General features: G+C 47.6%; 1 protein-coding gene across 4 annotated transcripts in view; it reads left to right on the plus strand.

The window, feature by feature from the left end:
• Positions 1 to 26,944, plus strand: part of LOC137421288 (leucine-rich repeat-containing protein 39) — a 58,346-nt gene that overhangs the window by 28,739 nt on the left and 2,663 nt on the right. For 3 of the 4 annotated variants that reach the window (XM_068107188.2, XM_078771622.1, XM_068107187.2), the window contains one exon: positions 10,755 to 10,888. In XM_068107188.2, the coding sequence (XP_067963289.2) occupies positions 10,755 to 10,888 (134 nt within the window). Of the gene's footprint in view, positions 1 to 10,754; positions 11,066 to 26,944 lie in introns of those variants that run through there. The other variant, XM_068107184.2, reaches the window with a different exon arrangement.

Below are 26,944 nucleotides of genomic sequence, written 5' to 3' on the forward strand. Positions count from 1 at the left end.
CTTTCCTACAAGAGCGGGGCTCATGGAAGAGCAAGGTTAAATTGAAAATGTGGTAGCAAGCGAGACAACAATTGGGCACAACTGGCATGGTGATAAATGAACAGGAAGGTGAGAGAGTGGGAGAGAGAGTGAGGGTGAGAGAACGGGGGGGAGAGAGAGAGAGAGAACGGGAGAGTGGGAGAGAGAGAGAGAGTGAGAGAGAGACGGAGAGAGAGAGACGGAGAGAGAGAGACGGAGAGAGAGAGAGACGGAGAGAGAGAGACGGAGAGGGAGAGAGAGAGACAGAGAGAGAGAGACGGAGAGAGAGAGAGAGATGGAGAGGGAGAGACGGAGAGAGAGAGAGAGAGAGAGACGCTGAGAGAGAGAGAGACGCTGAGAGAGAGAGACGCTGAGAGAGAGAGACGCTGAGAGAGAGAGACGCTGAGAGAGAGAGACGCAGAGAGAGAGACGCAGAGAGAGAGACGCAGAGAGAGAGACGGAGAGAGAGAGAGACGGAGAGAGAGAGAGAGACGGAGAGAGAGAGAGAGACGGAGAGAGAGAGACGGAGAGAGAGAGACGGAGAGAGAGAGACGGAGAGAGAGAGAGAGAGACGCTGAGAGAGAGAGACGCTGAGAGAGAGAGACGCAGAGAGAGAGATGCAGAGAGAGAGACGGAGAGAGAGAGACGGAGAGAGAGAGACGGAGAGAGAGAGAGAGAGAGAGAGAGAGAGAGAGATGGAGAGAGAGAGATGGAGAGAGAGAGACGGAGAGAGAGAGAGACGGAGAGAGCGAGACGGAGAGAGAGAGACGGAGAGAGCGAGACGGAGAGAGAGAGACGGAGAGAGAGAGACGGAGAGAGAGAGACGGAGAGAGAGAGACGCAGAGAGAGAGTGACGCAGAGAGAGAGTGACGCAGAGAGAGAGCGACGCAGAGAGAGAGCGACGCAGAGAGAGAGCGACGCAGAGAGAGAGCGACGCAGAGAGAGAGCGACGCAGAGAGAGAGCGACGCAGAGAGAGAGCGACGCAGAGAGAGAGCGACGCAGAGAGAGAGAGAGAGACGCAGAGAGAGAGAGAGAGATGCAGAGAGAGAGACGCAGAGAGAGAGATGCAGAGAGAGAGAGACGCAGAGAGAGAGAGACGCAGAGAGAGAGACGCAGAGAGAGAGAGACGCAGAGAGAGAGACAGAGAGAGAGAGACGCAGAGAGAGAGACGCAGAGAGAGAGACGCAGAGAGAGAGACGCAGAGAGAGAGACGCAGAGAGAGAGACGCAGAGAGAGAGACGCAGAGAGAGAGACGCAGAGAGAGAGACGGAGAGAGAGAGAGACGCAGAGAGAGAGACGCAGAGAGAGAGACGCAGAGAGAGAGACGCAGAGAGAGAGACGCAGAGAGAGAGACGCAGAGAGAGAGACGCAGAGAGAGAGAGACGCAGAGAGAGAGACGCAGAGAGAGAGACGCAGAGAGAGAGACGCAGAGAGAGAGACGCAGAGAGAGAGAGACGCAGAGAGAGAGACGCAGAGAGAGAGACGCAGAGAGAGAGACGCAGAGAGAGAGACGCAGAGAGAGAGACGCAGAGAGAGAGACGCAGAGAGAGAGAGAGAGAGAGACGCAGAGAGAGAGAGACGGAGAGAGAGAGGGAGATGGAGAGAGAGAGACGGAGAGAGAGAGAGAGAGACGCTGAGAGAGAGAGACGCTGAGAGAGAGATGCAGAGAGAGAGACGGAGAGAGAGAGACGGAGAGAGAGAGAGAGAGAGAGACGGAGAGAGAGAGAGAGAGAGAGAGAGAGAGACGCTGAGAGAGAGACGCTGAGAGAGAGACGCTGAGAGAGAGACGCTGAGAGAGAGAGATGCAGAGAGAGAGAGAGACGCAGAGAGAGAGACACAGAGAGAGACGGAGAGAGAGAGACGCAGAGAGAGAGACGGAGAGAGAGAGACGGAGAGAGAGAGACGGAGAGAGAGACGCAGAGAGAGAGAGAGACGGAGAGAAAGAGAGACGGAGAGAGAGAGAGACAGAGAGAGAGAGAGACGGAGAGAGAGACGGAGAGAGAGACGGAGAGAGAGAGACGGAGAGAGAGAGACGGAGAGAGAGAGACGGAGAGAGAGAGACGGAGAGAGAGAGAGACGGAGAGAGAGAGACGGAGAGAGAGAGAGACGGAGAGAGAGAGACGGAGAGAGAGAGACGGAGAGAGAGAGACGGAGAGAGAGAGACGGAGAGAGAGAGACGGAGAGAGAGAGACGGAGAGAGAGAGACGGAGAGAGACTTTTGTGCCCTTTTATTATAAAAATACAAGCAATTCCACAAAGCGGTTGTAAGCAAAGCAACCAGTTTAAAAAAAACATTTCGTAAGGATCATGAATTCACCAAAAGGAGCAAAGGATATTTAAAGGAAACCAGCAAGTATAAAAATTTTACAAACCAAAGGTGAAGACACAAACAAAACCACAAACAATTTCAAAGGAAATGCTCATGCAAGAGCTATGACCACATCAAGAGCAAAATTAAGCGTTTAATTAAATTAAGCGAAACATTGAGAGAGGGAGAGAGAGGGAGAAAGGGAGAGAGAGAGAGAGAGAGAGAGAGAGAGAGAGAGAGAGAGAGAGAGAGAGAGAGAGAGAGAGAGACAGAGAGATTTCATTCCTTTTTTTGAAGGAAAAAACCTTTTCCACCAATGCAGACAGGTAAAACAAAAAATATTTACAGGTCATGAGAGCATTTCTACAAATACAGACAGTGAGAAAAAGAAAACCATGGTTACAAATCAAAACAGACAGCAAATAAAGTTGATATATACAGTCATAAAAAGGTACCATTTCGAAGCATTTCACATTACACCAAATAAGAGAGCAATGCTATATTACAAGTTTAATGTAAGGACTCCGTCAGTTAAACTGCACAAGGAACGCCGAACACACCATCGTTTCTGGAAGTCCCCACAGTTATCAAAAGACAATTCCAGGTTCAGCCGAGACGACACCAATGACCTAAGAAAGACTACAGCGTCATCCACTGGAACAACACTGTTCCGGATTTTCCTTTTCCTGGACACATATATAGCAAGTTTTGCCTCAGAAATTAAAAAGTTGGCTAAAAAACATTCGTGCCTACATCTGGGTTTAATACTAAAACCAAATATAAAAACACAGTGTGTAAAAACCAACCCCAACCCTTGAATGACATGCGATAAAACAGTAAAAAGTGGTGTCAATCTTGGGCATCCAACAAAGGCATGAAAAAGAGTTTCCTGGGCATCACAAAAAGGGCACTTTTCAAGGACATGTGGACACATTCGGTGTATCAAAACGTTTGAGGGTAAAATGTGATGTGCCAATCGCCACTGCAAGTCTCCGGAGCGTTTGGCAATGGGTACCTTGTACATAACAAGCCAGTTTATCGAAGTAGAATGAGTAGTCTGGAGCATTCTCCTCCAGTGCGCTTGTGGTTCTGCAGGTCTATCAGAAACAAGGGTTTTGACACACATGCCATAAACAGAGGATTTTTCCATCAACTTAAAGGAAGTGAAACCTTGAAAAAGAAGCAAAAGCTCTGGAAAGGGGTGTTGGGATGAGAGAGGGCCAGCTTCCACCTGTGGAGCCCATTTTAGCTTGGTTTGCTTGAAAAAGCGCAGAATCACAGAGAATATCCTCCCAATGACCCGAATGGACCTAACTCCAGTGGCAACAGCGACGTCAGCAGCTGGTTTCCACTTGTAAGGAGGAGGGGTTCTAAAATCTTTAACCTTGGTGCATCCAGCATCAATAAACTTTTGCATAAAAGTACGATCACTGCAGACCCCTTCAAAAATGGGGTTTAAAAAAATTGGCTCGTTTAAGAACATTTCAAGAGAATAATTACTGTTATCACGGCGAACGGTAACCGCCTGCCATGCCTCCAGCACACTCCTGTAGAACAGGGGGACTGATGCCATATCGACTTTCTTGCTGCCAATAAGGAACAGCTCCTGATCGTAGCCGAGTCTCCCTGCCTGCCGAAGCAGGCAGTGAGCCAATGCCTTCCACGGGACGTCTGTGTACAGCAGTCGACGAAGCGACAGGAGGCGAAAAGCCATAACTTTACTGGTAATGGCAATCAGACCCTGTCCTCCTTCAGCAACGGGTAGGTTTAACACACCAGGTTTGAGCCAGTGCTTCCCCCCCCAAAAGAAGTCAATAAAAATAGATTGCAGTTTTTTAAGAATAAAATCCGGGGGCTGCAGTGCCATAAAAACGTGCCAAAGCATCGATGCTGCAAGGTTATTTATAATGAGGGTTCGGCCCCGATAGGAGAGTTGGCAGAGTAAGCCCTTCCATTTTAGCAGCCGCCTCTCAGTTTTCATTATGAGAGATTCCCAGTTTCTCAAAATGAAGTTTTCGGTACCAAGAAAGACACCAAGGTAAAGAACGCCATCCCATGCCCATTCGAGTTGCTCCGGCAGAGTCGGAGGAGTGGCGCCATTTTGCGGACCAAGGTAGAGAGCTCTGCTCTTTTTCCAATTCACTTTTGCCGAACTTGCCAAACTGAATTCATGGACGCATTGGACCAAGGCCAAAACGTCCTCATCCGAGTGAACGATTGCACAAAGATCGTCTGCATAAGCAATCACCTTGAACGGGTTCGCAGTTGGTTGAGGAACGAAACCGGGAAGACGTGCGCGCAAACGAACGAGCAAAGGCTCAATCGCGAGGGAGTACAGGAGGCCGGAAAGAGGGCAACCTTGACGAATGCCTCTACTAGCCGGGAAAGGCTGACATAAAATGTTGTTAACTTTTGCTAAACTAAAAATGTTATTATACAGTAGCTGTATGTGAGAGATAAAAAATTCACCAAAACCAAACCCCTGTAAAACAGAGAAAAGATAAAAGTGATCGATGGCATCGAAGGCCTTTTCTTGATCGAGGAACACCAGACCAACATTTCTTTGTTCGAGAGAGCAGATATCAATCATGTCACGTACAATAAAGATACTGTCGTGAATTGACCTTTTAGGGACACAGTAAGATTGATCTGGGTGTATGATCTCCCCAATCACGACTCTGAGCCGGTTGGTGAGAGCCTTGGAAAAGATTTTATAATCCACGCATAGCAAGGATATCGGACGCCAATTTTCCACCCGATGCAGATCTCCCTTCTTGGGTATTAGGGCAAGCACCGCTCTACGGCAGCTGAGTGGCAGTTGGTTGAGTCGCAAACTGTCAGAAAATATTTCCAACAGTTCCGTCCCAAAGAGATCCCAGAAAGCTTTGTAGAACTCTACGGGGAGTCCATCCAAGCCAGAGGCTTTTCCATTCGGCAAGGCTTGTAGTGCAACAAACAGTTCCTCCATAGTTATCTTTCTGTCCAGCTCTTGACGTGCAGTAGCTGACAAGGTGGGCAAGGACGCGGTTAAAGAATGCACCATTTCGTCATCAATGTCTTTCCTACAATACAGATCAGAGAAGTAATCTTTAACCAGGGTTCTAATGCCCTTGTGATCCTTTATCATATTGCCCTGCACAGTCCGTAACAAGGTGAGCTGCTCGCTACCCTTTGAAGTGTGTTCAAGTCGAAAGAAGAAACTAGAAGGCACGTCCAGATGACGCAAATTCTCCACACGGAGACGAACCATGGCACCTCTCGCTTGTTTTACACATAGCCTGTTGAGAATAGCTTTCTTTTTTGGCCAATGAAAGATTCGTTTCCATTGTGTTGGAAGGTGACAGATGGCTTTGCAAAAAGCTAAAATTTCTTTTTCAATAACACTTTTAAAGAGAGACTCATCTTTTGTACAAAAGAATCTATACTGCTGACAAAAGGTTTTAATTTGCACCTTGGCATTATCCCACCATTGATTGAGGGAAGAAAAAGAAGGTTTCCGCAAAAGCAGTGTACCCCAGAAAACCCGGAAGGCTTTAAGGAAAGCTTGATCCTCTAAAAGGTCCACATTAAAAATCCAATGTGCAGCTCCATAGTTCCGTATCGGAGAGAGAAGAGAAAAGGTGACCATGTGATGATCGGAGAAACCGATTGGTAAAATTTGCACATTGCCCATCATGTTAAGAAAGTTACTATTTATGTAAACACGATCTAGCCGAGCGAAGGAAAGCCGACCGTCAAGACAGCGACACCATGTATACTGGCGTATGAGGGGGTTGTGAAGTCTCCACGCATCAACGAAAGAGAATTTAGATAAAACCCTTGCCAGTGGGATGGTACTAGCTAGATGAGGTTCTTTACCGTTCCGGTCCATGGCAGAGTCTAGAGTACAATTAAAATCCCCACTCAAGCAAACAAGATTATTAAAATCTGCATGAGTGAGTGATGTTTCTAACTGTGTGAAGAAGGTGACCCTGTCAGTGCTGTCACTGGGTGAGTAGACATTAAAAAGTGTGTGCCTGTAACCATTGAAGGTGAAAGACACAGAAATTAGATACCCCTTAATTATGTCTTCAAAAACAATGTCAGTTTGGAGGAAAAAAGAAGATGAGAAGAATATAGCTACCCCGGCTCTAGGGCAAGCCAAGCTACTGAAAAACCATTGGCCGTTCATCAACCTTCGCCATTGGCTTTCGCACGAAGGACTGCATCTCGTCTCCTGTAAAAGCATGACATCAATATGCTTTTCCTCAGTGGGTAATTTCACCTGGGTCTTGCGCAATGGGGACCGCCCCCCATTGATATTCAAGGTAGCTACAGAAAAGGTCATGTGAAGAAGAAGGGGAAGGGGTTATATAGCGGAAGGTTGGTCTACTTGTAGCTCTTCCTTCGCTTTGACGATGTACTTCTTGAGGCGGAATACTTCTCGTTCCCCAACTCCGAACTGGCTGGACTTCAGGACGAGATATTTCGCGGATGTTATGAAGATTTTTAGGTCTGGAAAGAAATCTTTCACCTTTACTCGCCTCTTCCGAAAAGTGTCTTTCAGGAATTTTAGAATTTCTGCAGGTGTGATGCCCGGGTCACCCTCCGGCCCATGAGACAACAACACTTCGTTCCAAGCCTCGATGCTGATGCCAGACGTGAGGGATGAGGCTCCATCGGAGTCATAGTCCAATTGATCAGCGTGAGTCTCACCCTCCAACGATAAAGCAGGTGCCGGTGCAGCAGATGCTGTGTGTGCCATCCCCTGAATGTCTGCAGGTTTTGGACACGTCTGCAAATCAGACAATGATGCAACAGGTGTTGCGAGATTCACCTCTTCATGACCCGCTATGGTCATGCCACGCTCCGGAATTATATGAGGTGTTTCAACGACAGAACTTGTATATGTCTTGAGGGCACAGCCTGGGACATCCTGAGGCACAACCTCCTCAGGTGCGTCATGCCCAGCTGATACAGAAACTGCGCATTCCATGTCTGCGCAGCCCGGGACATTCTGAGGCACGACCTCCTCAGGTGCCTCACGCCCCGCACGGACAGAAACTGTACATTCCGCACAGCCCTGGACATTCTGAGGCACGACCTCCTCAGGTGCCTCACGCCCCGCACAGACAGAGACTGTACATTCTATGTCAGCACAGCCCGGGGCATTCTGAGGCACGACCTCTTCAGGTGCCTCATGCCCCGCACAGACAGAAACTGTGCATTCCATGTCCGCACAGCCCAGGCCATTCTGAGGCACGACCTCCTCAGGTTCCTCACGCCCCGCAGAGGCGGAGGCTAAAATGGGCTCTGTAGGTCCATTATTGTCATCACAAGCAGCTCTTTCACTCTGATTCATTAATTCTTTATCATCATCAGGAGTTAAAGATGCAAATCTATTGTGTAAGGCTATGCCGGTAACACAAGGAGCCACCTCAGTGAGGGGTCCATTGTCGCTTCCAGTCAACACAATCTTTTTTGAATCCCTCGTTGCTGCTTCGTCATTAACGTTCGGCCGTTTGTGCTTCTTCCGAGCAGTAACAACAGTGAAACCTTCATCATTCACGGAGGAATCCCTCACTGCTGCTGTCGATGTCGACGGCTGATTGTCCACAGCATTACCAGGTGCCGCCTGTTTAGGCGTGCCCACGGGGACAGTTACCTTCGTACAGGTATCTCTCGCTGCTGCCGCCGATGTGGACGGCTGATCGTCCACAGCATTACCAGGTTCTGCCTGCTCGGTTGTTCTCACGGGGACAGTTACCTTCGTGCAGGCACCTTTAACATGTCCGTGTTGCCCGCAAATGAAACAGGTCGTCGTTTCGGTCGACACATATATTTGATAGTTATGACCATTGAGCGACAGCGTCATGGTCGCATTAAGCGTCTGACCGTTGTCTTTGAGGATAATATAACAATGACGCCGGAAGGTCATGACGTGTCGGAGCGAGGCGTCTGCTCGAAGTCGCAGGGGGATCATCGATATCCGGGACACGACGGTGCCGAAACGATTAAGCGAAGAGACAATGTGCTCGCTCTTTATAAACGGCGGTAAGTTCGACAAAATGATTCGGACCGCCGGTGTGTCCATCGGACTAACACTTAAATAAATGCCCTGGGATAAGGACAAACCGTGTTCCACCACCTCATTAACGAGGTGTTCCTTTGATACAAAAACCACAATTCTGTGGTTCATCCTGGAGGCAGCGAGGACATTATCCAGGCCGACAATGTTACCAATACTGGTTACCACGTCCTCGACGCTCACTCCGTCAGGCGGGCAAGCAATAAGCCCGTGTTTGCGAGTCAATGACTCATACCTGCTATTGTGCAAACGAACGTTCGCCATAGCTAAAAATAAATGAAACTAAAGAAACGGTTTCGAAATAAAAGAGAACCTGTCGCGCGCAAAACCTGCAGGCGAAGGTAAAATGAAAAGAAATAGAATAAGGGAGCCGATAAACGACGATGATGAAGAACACGGCAAACAGAGCACAGGCCTGAAGAACACAAGGTTCTTTAGGACTCGCACCAAACTCACCGTGCGCGCTCTCTTTCTCTCTCTTGTCTCAACAAAGAAGGAAAAACACGGGGAAAACTTCACAAGCACGTACAAGGACACAGAGGGAGTGAAATGGGGGATGGGAAAGGCAAACAACACAACACAGTACTCACAGCTCCTCACACACAGCAGCCATGATTGTCACACCCACGCACGACTCACCAACGACCAGCAGGGGGCGCGAGAGAGAGAGAGAGACGCTGAGAGAGAGAGACGCTGAGAGAGAGAGATGCTGAGAGAGAGAGACGCAGAGAGAGAGATGCAGAGAGAGAGACGGAGAGAGAGAGACGGAGAGAGAGAGACGGAGAGAGAGAGAGAGAGACGGAGAGAGACTTTTGTATCTTTTTATTATAAAAGTATAAAACCATTCCACGGAGACGGAGAGACGGAGAGAGACGGAGAGAGAGAGAGAGAGAGAGAGAGAGAGACGCTGAGAGAGAGACGCTGAGAGAGAGACGCTGAGAGAGAGAGAGACGCAGAGAGAGAGAGACGCAGAGAGAGAGAGAGACGGAGAGAGAGAGACGCAGAGAGAGAGAGAGACGGAGAGAGAGAGACGGAGAGAGAGAGACGGAGAGAGAGAGACGGAGAGAGAGAGACGCGGAGAGAGAGACGGAGAGAGAGACGCAGAGAGAGAGAGAGAGACGGAGAGAGAGAGACGGAGAGAGAGAGACGGAGAGAGAGAGAGAGACGGAGAGAGAGAGAGACGGAGAGAGAGAGAGAGAGACGGAGAGAGAGAGAGACGGAGAGAGAGAGAGAGAGACGGCGAGAGAGAGAGAGAGACGGAGAGAGAGAGAGAGAGATGGAGAGAGAGAGAGACGGAGAGAGAGAGACGGAGAGAGAGAGATGGAGAGAGAGAGACAGAGAGAGAGAGAAGGAGAGAGAGAGACGGAGAGAGAGAGACGGAGAGAGAGACGGAGAGAGAGAGACGCAGAGAGACTGAAATCAGTGAGTAAGGGTTGGATTAATGGGTTGGTAAATATCATGGATCAGGATGTGGGATGACATGGGGTGGTGGTGCACTATCTGCTTGAAGCCCTGGAGAGAAGAGTGAGATAAAACAGCCTCTGGAAGGTGGTTCTTCAGATGGAAGATCTCTCTGATCTGATCTGATGTACTCTGTCACCAGGTGTTGGTGCTGCCGAAGCAGTTTATTGGCAAGGAATGCACTAGGTGCCGTTTGCCGTTGCCTTCCCAGCAGTAGTTAGGGCAGGAATTTGGAACTTGCTCACTATGCTGGTGAAAGCTCGCCTCCTCTTCGCGAAGGACAAAGTGGGATCTTTAACATTCACCAACTAATGTTGGCAGACGGACTACACAGTTTAACGTCCATCCGATCGATGGCACACACATTGATGAAGCACCCTGCCTGTAAAACACCAGGATGACAATTTATAGCTGGCTCAGGATTCGAACCCAGGTGAAACAGCTTACAGGTGGGTGTGCATACCCCTAGGGTTTATGCCATCCTGCCAGTCCATAGATGTGAGAAGCGAGGAATAAAAGAGTTGAGGTGTGCAGTCAGCTGGATTTTGGAAGTTTAACCTGACTCAGTTATAAACTGTCATCCCGGTATTTCACAGTCAGGGTGATTCATGAATGTGTGTGCCATCCATCAGATGGATGTTAAACTGGGTTGCCCGTCTGTCAACATTAGTTGATGGACGTTAAAGATCCCACTGTGTCGTTCACAAAGAGTAGGCGAGCTATCACCGGCACCATGAACAAATTCAAAATTCATGCCCTAACCACGACTGGGAAGGCAAAGGCAAACCACCCAGCATAACCCTTGCCGAAGAAACTGCTTTGCAGAATAACACCAGAATATGAAACAAATACCATATACGAAACAACATCTGATTACCCATAATTTTTCGTCTTCCCAGGTTTGTAAACCTCACAGACAATCCACTTGAGCCTCAAGTTGAGCTTCCTCTTCGAGAAGATGAAGACATCATGGATAGAGAGGAGTTTGGAATGGAATTCCTGTCCCTCTATCTCGATGAACTTTACAACAGCGGTAAACTGTAGATGCAACACGCTGCTCATTTTGAATGAAATACATGTACTGTATGTGAAATTGTAACATTGAGTCTTTGACAACATTCCATATTCGACGTGAAATGTACACACAGAATGTGGTCCGACTTTAAAAAAACAATTGTATTATGCAATACAGTAAGTTAAAAACACTAAATACTGTGTTGTCAATGTGTAAACACACCTCACCTTTTTATACCCATGTCATGTTTATATCATGTTTATATGTGTCATGTTTATACCCGTCATGTTATGTTTTATACCCATATTATTTTATACCATTCGTCGGTGATAAACTGGCACAGCATTACCACTTATTCTCCAACACCATTCACCGTATGTGAGTATTATGATGGAACACAAAGTACCTGTAGGTTCATCCATCACTTTCATTGGACCGCTACAGTGGTTTATATTGCTGGACATTGCCCAATGTGGGAAGGTTTTATATATATATATATATGTATGTATGTATGTATGTATATATTGTTACGGACACGACTTAGATGTTGCTTGACCGAGCGGAATGGCCGCCGTGTTCGCACAGTTTACCCGATTACACTCGAACGTTGGCCGAATCGCGCTATGCTAAATCAATGAAGGAAAGGACACAACGGCTGGGATAAATGCAACGACACAAGGGGTACAGTTCTCAAGACCTCCGGAGGAGGATATAATTGGTGATGCAGAAACGGGTAGATTACACGGTAAGAGGTAAAGCACAGAAAAGATGGGCACCTAGACACAGTCTTATCTATCCCCGACAGACCACAGACAAACGGGACAAGACTGACTTACACAGGGATTGATGGCAAGGAAGGGCAGGCAGTCGATAGCACAAGGTCCACCTTGGCTCAGGGGCAGAATCAAACGCGGTCCGGTCCAGAGATGCGGGGAGGTATTCAGCGCTTGGAGGTGGCGTCTTCTCTCTCCGTGGTGTGGGCGCATCTGACGTCACCTCCCTCTTTCTGCGCATTCTCAGCGGGGAGTGACACGCCCTCGGCTCGTTAGCTCCGCCCCAGATGGAATCGGTCCGCCGCTTCTATTGGGTGCGGGGGGGTTACCGGGCTCCGCCCTTGACGAGGAGCTGACAGCGAGCCCCTGCGTGGTAACCCCGTCGGAGCACATGTTCAATGGCGGCTAACCAAGCCGGAGTGAGGACGCACACTCCCCGCGCCGCCGCCGCTGTTGTTGTTGTTGTTGTTGTACCATGAGGAAGAGCTGCGGGGAGGTATTGGGAGGTCCTAAACTTTCTAACGGTGCCATACAATCACATTCTGGTGCAACGAAGAGTCAGAATTAATGGAAACGAGTCCTTAACTGACATAGACTAAGAATAACTAGCAAGATGTCCTATAGTTGTCTACGTGAGATGCGGTGGACCTGGATGCGACATTTAATGGGGGAAAAAGGGGGAGGTCGGGTCTACAGAGTGTTGTTTACAGAAAATGGGACTAGGGAATGGGGGATTGGGGATAGTTGGGAAGTATTGGGGAAATAGGGGAATATTTACAAGCGGATATGGATGGAGGCCAATCTCATATCCGCAACATTGCACCCTTCTCTACCTCGGGGCGTCCCGACCCGATAAATTTTTACTTACTTTAGTGTGGCACTCAGATGTAGTTCCCTCTACTATTAACTCAACCCTGAGTGCGACAGTTTTACAGATGTTCACAAATGAGTAAATATGTCCCCCTGCGACGTTGCACCCTTCTCCTCACAGAAACACACCCACAGGATAACCGAATCGCGGAAAGAATCCTCAAACTAAACATACAGCCGGTAGGGAGCATTATTTACACAAGACTGATATTTACACTACGATCCAGGACCTGTTCTTTGAGGAACACATGCAGATGTTATGCATAGAGAGAGAGCACGCATGCCAGCATCGATACACCAACCCACGAGTGCTCTGTGGCCTTACGGCCTTTAATAATGTGCAGAGCACCCCATCCAAGCACCAAAAGCACCACCCCCTACACACAGTCAGCACCATCCGGTGCACCAATAAAGTGTTCATCGTCACCGGTGGTGTCGCAGCCGGCCGATGTTCTGCCGCTGGTCTTGCCTTCATGGAGCACTTGGCCTTCTGGCTTCCTTATAAATAAAGAAAGGCGCCAACCGCGTCCATTTCTAAATTGTGGCCGTCAGGGGGGCCAACTATAAGTGGTGCACCTGTATGGCATAGGTGCCACGTTGACCCAGAGGTCCATCAACGGGTGGTGCTTGCCCACAAAAGAACTGCGGTCCATTGTGGGCGGCCACAAAAATTGCGGTCCATATGGTGTATCGATCCAGGCAGCAAGCAGCGAAAGTACAGGCCCACAACTGCAGAGCCAGCACCTCTCTCTCCTCTCTCTCTGCCCCAAAGCCAGATCCTCGGAGGTGGGAGACAAAAAGAAGACAAGTGAGTAAGGTGGTAAGGGCGCAAAAGTGCATGCAATGTAAGGTAATGCACACTGGGGGCACATGGGAACCAGGTGAGACAGGTACGTTCCTACCGTACGCCCCCCCCCCCCACCAGGTAACCTACATTGCCCCTCCCTTACCCCTTACTGTATCCACAAAACACAACACTACCCATAAACATCTACTTTACACATTAACAAACGTCCCTACTGTCTTCCCCGTTCCTCCCATGAACCAAATTCGTCTTCTCTCCCTCCTAACCAATCAAATTTGCCATCTCCAACTCAACATCAAAATTTGCCATCACCAATTCATCATCAGTCCCTCCTAAGGAGGGAGAGATGGAATCACCCCAATGTCTTATCCACGTCGTGATGCGTCTCACAAATCCAACAGCAATTCTCATTTCCTGCAACACAGAACAAAGGAAACACAGGTGTGGAGTCATCATCACCACAGGTAAGTGGCTGCGTATGGTGCGACAGGTTCATCAATCCTAACTATTTCCTAAATGACTTTAACAACTTTACATTACCCAGGGTCTTTCCCTGCCAATCCATTGGCCAACTTACACTATGGGTTCTAAAAACCAATTCCCATTGACCAAACTGTGGTGCTTCTCAATTTGGGGTCTCACTCCCCCGATTCAACACTCGGTGCTCTCGCACAATTTCTGGGCTGTGACGTGTAGCTCTCCCAGCAGGTCTACCCACCTGCACACCTCCACCACTGCAGTTGCCACCCGAGCTTACCTAGCTCCTCACCCTAACCTAACTAACTGGGGAAGGCCCTCTCCTGGCTCTGTCACCCCTTGGTGCCCTCTGGCACTGGGCTACCCGGGTCCGTCCTCCGGATCCTCGGGCCCCATCCACAACTACCGGCTCCCAGAGCCCACCTGCGGCCTCACCTGGCCGACATCCTCACAGTGGTGGAGTGCCCAAACCAACTACACACACTAACAGGCTACACGCCCAGCCATTTCCACAACACTAATGCACCCATCCACAATACCATTCTGCAACCGCACCACAGATGCCAATATCCAACCACAATTTACCTATACCCTCTACCTAACACTTACACTACCCGCCCCGGGTACTCGTGAAAGGGGTCCACTCTTTCCCCATCCACACCTTCGCACCATGCACACCACTCCGTACCACTTACTCCAACTCTCTCCACACCACTCATTCTCTGCTCCATATATTCCACACACCTGTACTTGCACACCTGTGCTCTCATACTTGGTGCCGCCTGCACCCTTCTCTCCCCTAAGCGCATTCGCGCTGATCCACAACACTCACTACTCATACACTGCTCCACACACCTGTCCAGTTCTCACACAGCATCATCTCATCTAACTACTCCCCTCTGAAACTTGCGCTTCCCAGTCGTCCCTTTAACTATTGCGCTCCCTCGTCATTATCATCCACACTAAACTACCTGCGTCCCCACTACAGGTATCAGTCACTATCTAACCTTAACGTCACCTAATGTCATCTTCGCTAGATCCCTCTCAATATAACCAAGCCCTCCCTGGCTCGGTTTTCACTGCCATACACCCCATAAACTATTGCGCATTTGCCCCCTTCTGTGAGGGATGACAGAGTTGCCATCCCACCACATCGGGCATCTCCCACTACCAATTTTGCACATCAAATTTCAACAAATCAAAAATTTGCCAATCAATACCCATCATCTGCCAATCATTACTGCCAATCCTTTGCCAATCATCAAATTTTGTTTTTCTAATTTCGGGGCCAAAACACTATCCTCGTCATTACAGTCTACTTATTACATCCTCTCGGTGCGCCAATTCACGTCTACAGCCCGGCTTCGTACAGCCGAGCAATGAATACGGGTTGTTTTGTGCCAGCGGCTGGATACGTCCCGCATTCGTGGCAGGGACGGGGGCTTACCCGGGCCGAGATCCCACGCACCACCTCGGCGTGGAGCCATCCAATGTCCCGATCTCGACCTGCCGGCACGTCTCAATAGAAAGAGGTCGCCATGACGACTCTTCCTATCGGGCTGCCCGCTCCGCCTAGTGGAGCACGGACGCGGCCGTTCAAAGCGAGGCCCAGCGTGGATCGCGCACGGCGGTCCTTTCGAACCCGCCGTGGCTCGGATCCCCGCTGGTTCTCGCGGCACGCGAAGCCCGGCACGCACCGAGGGCCCGATTCGGCTATAAGTCGTTCTAACCTCTAACCCGGTTACCGTCGATGCTTCACCTGCATGCTTACATGCATACGCTACCCCTTTCTTGCTCATACATCCAGCCGTTTCCATGCTCCTCGTCGTACCTTCTCTAACACACCCAGGTACACTCATTCCGCTCACCGACTTGGTCACACACCTGACCACCGAACACCTTGGCACACATTCGTCGCTCGCACACCTCACCAACACACCTCTTCGCGCCCCTTCCTCGGTCACCTCCTCTGTGACAATCACAGGTGTGCTCTTACTCGCACACCCAACCACGTGCCTCACGACCAACTCAAGTGTGCATTCCCACACACGCTCTACCATTCCAGGTGTGCTTCCTTTCTCACCTGTCACAACCAACTCACGCTCCGTGTCACTCTTACTACTCTCACCTCCACGCTTGACAGCGCACTCACCCTTACTCTCGACAGCGCACTCTTTCCTCATGCACCTGTCCGTCACACATCTTTCTCGCACACCCTCTCCCGTTACATCCTCTGTAACACTCACCACAGGCGTGCATTCTCCCTTTACACCCTCCGTAACACTCCTCACTACGCGCTTCCATGTGCTCCCTCGCACACGCGCTACGACCGACTCACTCTCGACAGCACCCTCACTCCTTGGCACGCACTTTTTCCTCACACACCCCAGAGTCGGACTTTCTCGCACACCTCCTTTTTCGCACACCAGACCTGTCGCACACTTCACCAGCGGCCTCTCACGAACACCCGGGTCCATCTCGACCCCCAAGCTTATTAAATCCCCTGGCGCATCATACGCACGACCATATTGGTCACCACTTACACCGGGTCCTCTTTCTCTTCGCTTCTCCTCCATCACCTGCGAATCCCTCATCCGGTTAATGAGCACATCATCACGATCCGAACACAGACTTTGGACCAATTCTTTTACTTCCTCCTTTATCTCTTTCTTATCCTCTCTCCGTCGCTTCTTAATTTCGCTCACCCCTTCTTCCACTTCTTCTAATTTCTGCTTCACCTCCTTCATCTCCTCGTGCGCCCCTTTAAGTTCTTCCTCTAACTCCACTTTATTTTTTTCTATGTGCTCCCGCACCTCCCGCTCTTTAACCTCCATCACCTCTACCACCTTGTTCATTTTCCTCGTCAGGTCCTCGTGTACCGTCTGACACTCTTTTTTAATTACCCCTACGTCCTTTTTCATCTCCTTCTGTGTCGATTTTAACCCCTCTATTACCGCTGTGTTCTTCTTTACCTGGTCCCCCAACTCCTTTTGTCCCACTGTCAGTTGTTCTACTCCCAGCGTCAACTCCTCTATACCACCTTGCAATTTTACAGTCCCCTTTCTCACCTCCTTCTCCATGCGCTCCTTACAGTGCCTCACCTCCTCGCGCACTCCTCCGACCTCCTCACTCACACCTCTTCTGATCTCTTCTCCCATCACTTGCATCTCCTGCCCAGATGCCACCCTCATCTGCTCCATTTCCTCCCTGTGAGCATCCAATTTAGTTTCTACCCCCATTCTGACCCCCTCTATCTGCTGCCCCATTTTTTTAACTTCCCTTTCCGCTTGGTCCCTCATGTCCCTCAATTTGCCTTCCATACTGTTTTCTAACCCCTCTAACCCATTTTTCACTCCCTCTATCTGATTCTCCTGGGCAGCCATTCTATTTTCCACCCCCATTAACCCATGTTTCACCCCTTCTATCCCATTGTCTAACCCCTCTAATTTCTTGTCTAATCCCTCACCGGTACCCCTCGCTTCGTCCCTCATTACCCCCATTTGGCCCCCCAATTCGTCCCTCATTGCCCCCATACTGTTTTTCAAACCTCCAATTTGGTCTCCCATTTGTCCCATAAGGGCCCCCATCATTCTGTTTTCCATTTCTTCATTATTCTTGTCCATAAGGGCCTTCATTTGCATTAAAAAAAGGTTCAAATCCACCGGTGGCGCTACTACGGTCGCGGGCGCGGTCGCCGTGGCCATGTGCGAGGCGCCATTTTGCGCGCCCGTAACCTCGTGCGCGACGACGCTATTTTGCGAACCTGCCACCCTCACTGCTTCGCTCTCCTCTTGTCCCTCAATTTGGTCCTGGATCGAACCTGCCTCACTCTCCTCTACCGGAACCCAGCCGTCTTGATCTGCCATAGCGCGACTTTCAAAATTCGGGTTTTTATTTTTGTAAAACAAAATCAAATTTCGCCGTTAATAATTTCGAGCGCGTGAAGCGCGCTTCGGGTCCAATCCCACTTCCCGACACCAATTGTTACGGACACGACTTAGATGTTGCTTGACCGAGCGGAATGGCCGCCGTGTTCGCACAGTTTACCCGATTACTCTCGAACGTTGGCCGAATCGCGCTATGCTAAATCAATGAAGGAAAGGACACAACGGCTGGGATAAATGCAACGACACAAGGGGTACAGTTCTCAAGACCTCCGGAGGAGGATATAATTGGTGATGCAGAAACGGGTAGATTACACGGTAAGAGGTAAAGCACAGAAAAGATGGGCACTTAGACACAGTCTTATCTATCCCCGACAGACCACAGACAAACGGGACAAGACTGACTTACACAGGGATTGATGGCAAGGAAGGGCAGGCAGTCGATAGCACAAGGTGCACCTTGGCTCAGGGGCAGAATCAAACGCGGTCCGGTCCAGAGATGCGGGGAGGTATTCAGCGCTTGGAGGTGGCGTCTTCTCTCTCCGTGGTGTGGGCGCATCTGACGTCACCTCCCTCTTTCTGCGCATGCTCAGCGGGGAGTGACACGCCCTCGGCTCGTTAGCTCCGCCCCAGATGGAATCGGTCCGCCGCTTCTATTGGGTGTGGGGGGGGTTACCGGGCTCCGCCCTTGACGAGGAGCTGACAGCGAGCCCCTGCGTGGTAACCCCGTCGGAGCACATGTTCAATGGCGGCTAACCAAGCCGGAGTGAGGACGCACACTCCCCGCGCCGCCGCCGCTCTTGTTGTTGTTGTTGTTGTTGTACCATGAGGAAGAGCTGCGGGGAGGTATTGGGAGGTCCTAAACTTTCTAACGGTGCCATACAATCACATTCTGGTGCAACGAAGAGTCAGAATTAATGGAAACGAGTCCTTAACTGACATAGACTAAGAATAACTAGCAAGATGTCCTATAGTTGTCTACGTGAGATGCGGTGGACCTGGATGCGACATTTAATGGGGGAAAAAGGGGGAGGTCGGGTCTACAGAGTGTTGTTTACAGAAAATGGGACTAGGGAATGGGGGATTGGGGATAGTTGGGAAGTATTGGGGAAATAGGGGAATATTTACAAGCGGATATGGATGGAGGCCAATCTCATATCCGCAACAATATATATATATATATGTATGTATGTATGTATGTATGTATATATATATATATGTATGTATGTATGTATATATATATATATGTATGTATGTATGTATGTATGTATGTATGTATATAATATATATGTATGTATATATATATATATATATATATATATATATATATATATATATATATATATATATATATATATATATATATATATATATATATATATATATATACATACATACATACATACATACACACTACCGGTCAAAAGTTTTAGAACACCTCAATTTTTCCAGTTTTTATTGAAATTTACGCAGTTTAATGTCTCAATGTTCTCTGAAATGAAGCATAGAACAAAGAAACAATTGGAGATAAAAAAGAAATCATAGAATCATTTTGTTTAACAAAATTTAATTTAAATTTTGACTCAGCAAAGTAGCCACCTTTTGCAGATATAACCGCCGAACACACCCGTGGCATTCTTTCGACAATGGAAATCAAATATTGTTCGGGAAGTTCTTCCCAACACTGTTGCAGAAGTTCCCCCAAATGTGTTGCACTTGTAGGTTGCTTTGCTTTCACCCTTCTGTCCAGTTCATCCCAAACCAGCTCGATGGGGTTTAAGTCTGGAGACTGTGCTGGCCAATCCATGATTTGAAGCCTACCGTCTTGTTCTTTTCCTCGAAGGTAGTTTTGACATAGCCTGGAGGTGTGTTTAGGGTCATTATCTTGCTGTAGGATGAACCCCTGACCAACTAGGCATACTATACCAGAAGGTATTGCATGGTGCAGCAAAATGCTGTGGTAGCCTTTTTGGTTCAGGGTGTCAGTCACTCTGTGCAAGTCGCTGACTCTGGATCCAGCAAAAGAGCCCCAGACCATCACGCTTCGTCCTCCATGTTTGCAGTTGGTGTCACACACTGAGGAACCATCCTTTCGCCTACTCTACGGCATACAAAAACCCTGTGTGATGAACCAAAGATTTCAAATTTTGATTCATCGGTCCATAAGACCTTCTTCCAGTCTTCAGTAGTCGACTGGTGGTGCTTCATGGCCCAGGAAAGCCTCTTTTTCTTATTTTGCCATCTTAGCAATGGCTTTCTTACTGCCACTCGACCTGTCAAACCTGCAGCTCGAAGTCTTCTCTTCACAGTTGAAACTGAGACTTGCTTACTTCGACCAGTGTTAAGCTGTGCTTGAAGCTGTTGTCCTGTGAGCCACCTATCACGCAAGCTGTTGACTCTCAGAAACTTGTCTTCTGATTCTGTTGTGGCTTTGGGTCTGCCAGACCTCTTCCTGTCAGAGTTTCCTCCAGTTTCCACATGCCTTTTGATGGTGTAGGAAACTGTACTCACTGACACCTTGGCTTTCTTTGCAATTTCTCTAAAGGAAAGACATACACTTTTAAGGGTTATAATGGTCTGTCTGTCTTCCTGCTTACCTTTGTACCATTTCAGGTTATTCACTGGACTTGAATTGCTTAAATTTCAATAAAAACTGGAAAAATTGAGGTGTTCTAAAACATATATTTTGTATACAAGATCTAGGCTCGTGTAAGAGCTAACATCAATCACAAAAAAAAAAAACGGACACACAAAACATACAACAAGAAAACATCATGCGTAGCACGATACTTGCAAAATACGCCCTCCCCCAAAGGTTTACCATTGATACAGCAAATTGTCCATTTCATGAAGATAAAAATTTACAATCTTGATCAAAGCTCGGGTCAACAGGATGAAAAGTGACGATTTTTCAGATGAAAAATGATGATTTTGGAAGGTTGACCTTGAGTTGACCTTTGACCTTTTGACCTCAAAAATAGTTAGTTTCGCTATTTAGTGACTCAATGTGCAAATGCTGTTCAATTTTCAAGTCAATTCGATGAAAATAGAGGATTTTAGAAATTTGGCCTATGTTGACCTTTTGGCCTAAGTTGACTTCAAGAATACTTGGTGGTTGAATTCAGTGACCAGATATGCAAGTCCTCTTCAAATTTCAAGTCAATTGGATAAAAATTGAGGATTTTAGAAATTTGGCCTATGTTGACCATTTGGCCTATGTTGACCTCAAAAATACTTGGTGGATGAATTCAGTGACGAGATATGCAAGTGGTCTTCAAATTTCAAGTCAATCGGATGAAAATTGGGGATTTTAGAAATTTAGCAAATTTGGTGACCTTTGGCCTATGTTGACCTTTGACCTATTGACCCCAAAACAATAGGCTTCTGGCTTTTGACCAACTCTACCATTTGGGGAAGTTTGGTGAAGATCGGTTGAAAATTGTGACCTGTAGGCCGGTGACAAACAAACAAACAAACAAACAGACAGACAGAGTCACAAACACAACCGACCAATATACTTTAAAAATCTTAGATTTTGCAAGTAATAAAGGGAGCGGGAGACAAGAGGGAAGCACACAAGTACAACAGCAGAAAACAGAGACATCGGGAGATCTGTGGGAGGGAGAGGGCTTTGGGGGAGGAGGCATGGGAAAGGGGGTGGGAGAGGTTTCAAACACATGGACACTGCTAGGACTTCCAGGAAAGAAGTCGGTATTTCAAAAAAGTGTATCTGGGGTGAATTAACGGGGGTAGAAAAGATCAATGTTTTGGATGGGGGAAGATAAGAGATGGTGGTGAACAGCTGTTTTAAAGACCTGGAGGGAGGAGTGGGATTGAAGAGAGTGAGGGAGTTTGTTCCAGAGGCAGGAGTAAAGGGGAATGAAGGAGTGAAGGTGAGCAGAGAGCCTAGATTTTAGCAATTTCACCAGAAGAGGGTTGCTGGCAGATCTTGTGCATCCTGAAGGAATATTTGGGGGACAGAGCACAGATAGAGTTGGGGGAGCATGCCAGAGAGGAGTCGGTAGAAGACAGAAAGACCACCAACCTGCCTGCGGTAAGAGAGAGAAAGGCCCTCAGAATCAGCTTCATCGCCGGAGATTCCAATGATTCTGAAAGCTTTGGTTTCATCAGCGTGAAGACAAGCTAGGTGTGAGGCAGGAGCACCGGCCCAGAGAGTAGAGCAGTATTCCATTGAGCTGCAGATGAAAGCCTTGTATGTGGTGAGGAGCTCAGGTGTGCCAAGGAAGGACTTCGCATGACAGGGGATGCCCAGTCGGCGACTGGCTTTGGAGGCCAGATTTGAAATGTGGTTTTCCCAGGAAAGATTATGGCAGATAGTGAGACCCGAAAAGCTTGAGTGATTTCTGGTTGCTTATAACTCCGATGGGAAGGCCATATCTGGGGCTTGTCAATGCATATCTGGAGCATTTCCTTTCTTGTTTATTTGGAAGTTATTTTATTGGATGTTTGGGTGTATCCTTCTGTAATTCTGATACTTGTTTATTGATGAGGTTATTTAGTGGATCCAGAGCAAGAACAAAACAGGAGGGTGGAAAGGCTGTCTCCTTGGAAGAACCCTCATCATATTTTCATTCCTAGTATTTCAATCTTTCCTTCTGAGTGTTGCAGTGTTAGTATAGTATTCCATAGATCTATGGCTTTCTCAATCAGCTTGATTAACTGGGGATTTATCTTGTAAATTTGCATGCACTTTATCATGCATGAATGTCGGACACTGAATATGAATGAATGATCGTTTTAAGGCCATTTTCCCCGCTAGAGCGGGGGTTAGCCTTGCGGGCCCCATGACAATCATGGTTCCCTGTTTGAGGCAATGTTTTTTTTTTTATGGCCGGATGCCCTTCCTGACACCAACCCTTAGTCGCCTCTTACGATGCGCAGGGATACGGTGTACCTATTCTAAGCCGGGATACACACCGTGACCATTCATCCCAGCAAGCTGGTACTCAATTTGCCGACCTCGGAAGGATGACAGGCTGAGTCAACCCTCCTGGCGTTAATTCAGCGATCGACCGGGATTCGAACCGAGGATCCTAGGATCCCAAGCCAGCACCCTAACCGCTAAGCCAACACCAGGATCGGACACTGTCAAAAGCTTTTTATAGTCTATCCGTGCTGTGGACAATTTGGTTCTGCTCGCATTGCAATTTTCAATTTTGGCCTTGTTTAATAGTAGGTGGTCTATTGTTCTGTAACATCCTCTCTTGCATCCCTTCTATTCTGCCTCAAGGCCTCCTTGGTGTGTTAGGTGGTGGGACATTGTTTATGTGGTGATTCCTGACTCCTGTTAATTGTTTGTATGTTGTTGTAGACATGTTATTGGCTGATATTTGTGAGGTAGTTGGGTTTTTTCAGATTTTTGGATGAAGAAGACGTTACCTTCTGTGAGCCATTCATCCATTTCCTGATCCCCTTGGATAAGTTAATTGAATGCTCGAACGTAGTGAACGTTGAGAGCATCCAATTGCTTTAACCAGAAGTTTGGGATGCTATCTGGGCCAGGGCTTTTGAAGTTAGCCATCTTTGCAAGTTGTTGTCTTATCTTTACAGCATCAATTGTTACTGTGGGCGTTTCCTCAAGATGTTGCTTTTTCTCTTCCATGTTTTGGATCCATTCCACCTCCTTGTTGTGTTCTTTTCAATAAGTTCCTTTCCAGAGTTGTTCTAGTTCCTGTTTTCAGGAGCCATTCTGCTTCCATTTGACTAGTTCTCGGGAGAATCTTTTTGGGTTGTTTTCAAACATCTGGCATTGTTTTCTCCTGCTACTAGCCTCATCGTAGTTTTTTAAAATCTTCTTGCTGTCATTTATATTTTGAGTTTGTTTTCAATGCAAATTAAATCGAGGTCTTTATCTTCAATTTTATTTTTTATTTTTTATTTTTTACATTCTCCACTTTAGTTTTGGGCTTTGGCTTGCTGTATTTGTGTTGTCTCTTGTCTGAGTAGTTCTTTCTGTCTCAGTTCTTTGCTTCCATGGTGGTGTTTGGTTTGTGGGTCATGTTGTTACGTGTCGACCAATTAAATGTAACACTTAATGACTTTCCTAAGGATCCCCAAATTAAACAAGTACAAAAGTCACAGACAACAGTGCAGCTATAAGGTAACTCACGACTCTCAATGTGGCAACGTATCTCAAGTAAGCTGTTCATGCAGTAACCCCAATGGGTTATAAATGGGTGATAGGTCAGCGGTGGGCACGGTTGAAAGGATCTAGTCCAGATGGTGCACACAGGATGAAGCCGACTGGATAGTCACGTTTTACAAGTCCTCAGAAGGTGAAATCCTTGTATCACTGAAGCATGGATAAGAACCCGAGCCCACAGGTAAAGCTGTATCACAAATTTATGGAGATGGGAACTCCAAGCTGTAAAGGACAATGTATTACTTGAAGAATAGGAGATGTTCGACGGGAGAATAAGCTCAGTGAATATGCACCAATCAATCAGCCGTGTTCCTTCTGGAAAACGGCACGTAAATCATCCAAAATTACCCTAACGAGGGTAATAATAATAATAATAATAATTCATTTATTTTGTATAGCGCTTTTCCAGAAGCCCAAAGGCGCTTTGACAGAGTGGCAAACATAATGCATAACAATACATGAAAACAACAATTGCAAAAAGACAAGAATCAAGAAAACAAACAGCAGCGATATACGGCATATATATAAGACAAGAATCAAAAAGACAAGACAAGAATCAATAGGGAAATATTTAAAGCAAAAGGAGGGAGAAGGAGAAGAGATAGTCAGGGGTTAAATGCTGTGGGTTGAATGTTGAATGCAGCGTTGAACAGGTGGGTCTTTAGTGATGTTTTGAATGTGGTGAGTGAGGAGGAGTCTCTGATGGTGTGAGGTAGTGAGTTCCAGAGGGTGGGAGCAGCGATGGAGAAGGCCCTGTCCCCCCAGGATCTGAATTTGGTCCGGATGGAGGGGGTCAGGAGGTTGGTACCAGCAGAGCGGAGGTTGCGGGTGGGAGTGTGTCTGGAGAGGAGGTCAGCCAGGTAGGATGGGGCCAGGTTATGGAGGGCTTTGTATGTCAAGAGGAGGATTTTGTACTGGATTCTCTGGGGGATGGGGAGCCAGTGAAGCTTGTAAAGGACGGGGGTGATGTGGTCACGGGTCCGGGAATGAGTGAGTAGACGGGCAGCGGAGTTCTGAATGTATTGGAGTTTATTGGTGATTTTTGAGGGTGAACCATAGAGGAGGCTATTGCAGTAGTCCAGACGGGAGGTGATGAAGGCGTGGATGAGGGTTTCTGCAGCCGTGGAGGAGAGGGATGAGCGGAGACGGGCAATGTTTTTCAGGTGAAAGAAGGCTGACTTTGTGATCTGTTTAGTGTATTTGTCGAAGGAAAGGGTTTGGTCAAAGATGACGCCAAGATTCCGGATGTGAGGGGAGGTGGATACTGGGATACCGTCGATGTTGAGGGCAAAGTTATGGGTGGATTTTGTGAGCGTTTTTGGGCCAATGATGATTATTTCAGATTTATCACAGTTAAGCTTGAGGAAGTTGATTTGAAGCCAGGATTTTATTTCAGTGATGCAGTTTGTCAGGATAGAGTGGGTGTCGGTGGAGACGGACTTGGTGGAGATGAAAAGCTGGATGTCATCGGCGAAGCAGTGGAATTGGAGACCATGACGGCGGATTAAGTGACCGAGCGGGGACAGGTAAAGGATGAAGAGGAGGGGGCCAAGAACTGAACCTTGGGGGACACCTTGGGGGAGGGGAGCAGTGGGGGATTTGCAGTTATTGATGGAGATGAACTGGCATCTGTCAGAGAGGTATGATTTAATCCAAGAGAGGGCAGTGCCGGTGACGTTAAAGGTGGATTCAAGTCGGGTGAGGAGGATAGTGTGATCGATGGTGTCAAAGGCAGCGCTGAGGTCGAGGAGGACGAGAATGTTGAGGTTGCCAGCGTCAGAGGAGAGGAGAAGGTCGTTGGTGATTTTGAGGATGGTGATTTGCAACATACAACAACAACATACACAAGCTTTGAAATCATTGCTGAGGTAACAGCAGTGCGATGTGCAACAGGTAAGTTCCACAAGTAGAGGGAGTTCAGCAAAGAAAACCTCACCGGGTAAGCTGAATCTCCATAGACCACCGCACAGCGGGTTGAAGTGGGTCCGTCGTCTTCAATGAATAGGTGAGTCGCTGAACCAGCTAAGGTGTGCATACAGAGGATATTGCATACAGATTCCTCCTTTACTAGGAATGTCGGTTTTAAAATGATTTGCACCGCTTGAAAACGAGCATGACAGCTCAGAGGTGTCATTGCCATCTTCTCTTATTATTCTCCCATTCGAATAGTGATACATTTGGGTTATGCAAAGGTCTGCAGTGATGTTGTTTACCTTTTCAACATTGACATCATTCGAATAGTGATACATTTGGGTTATGCAAAGGTCTGCAGTGATGTTGTTTACCTTTTCAACATTGACATCCATCCGTGCAGATCTTGGCCTGCCACTGAGAGCAGTCCCACATATGGGCATGTTCAAGTCCTGCGGATATCATCCGCTTGGCCCATCGACCAACTGTACCATGGTCGACATCATCATCCCCATAAGCCTTCTGTAGACGTTTATGGATGTTTCCAACAGTCTCCTTCTCACACACCAATAATTCAATAACAGCACATTGCTTCTGTGGGGGTTGCCATGTTTGACATCCATGGGGGCAGCCATGTTTGACGACTGCTACAGCAACGCCACATGTGGGAAGACAATGTAATTGTCATATTATGAGGCGAGAAGGATGTACCTGTACACATACACACACAGTATAAGTAACAATGCTGTAGAATAAATATAGTGTTGCAAAAACATTGTGGTGTATTAATTTTGGAGTGACCCTCGGGTGTGTATATATATATATATATATATATATATATATATATATATATATATAGATATATATATATATATATATATATATATATATATATATATATACACAAATTCCCATTCCAAATTCATACCACAATGAAATTGGATACAGCCGTGTGGTTTCCGACATACGAAAGACCATTTCTCAGTTTTGTTGTCAAGATTTGTCAAGATCCGAATCCGAATCCGAATGGACTTGTGGGGATTGTGCTCGAGTGACTAGTGCCCGTAGGGCAATGCCGTCTAGAACAGCGTCTGTCTGTCCGTATGTCCCCACAAACGTACACCAATCAGAGCTGTGGATTTGGTCACATGATAGGGGGATGTGTTTTGTAACCATTACAGTTGCATATTT

The sequence above is a fragment of the Myxine glutinosa genome, chromosome 2 (assembly GCF_964187855.1).
Source record: "Myxine glutinosa chromosome 2, kmMyxGlut1.1, whole genome shotgun sequence".
Taxonomy (NCBI): domain Eukaryota; kingdom Metazoa; phylum Chordata; class Myxini; order Myxiniformes; family Myxinidae; genus Myxine; species Myxine glutinosa.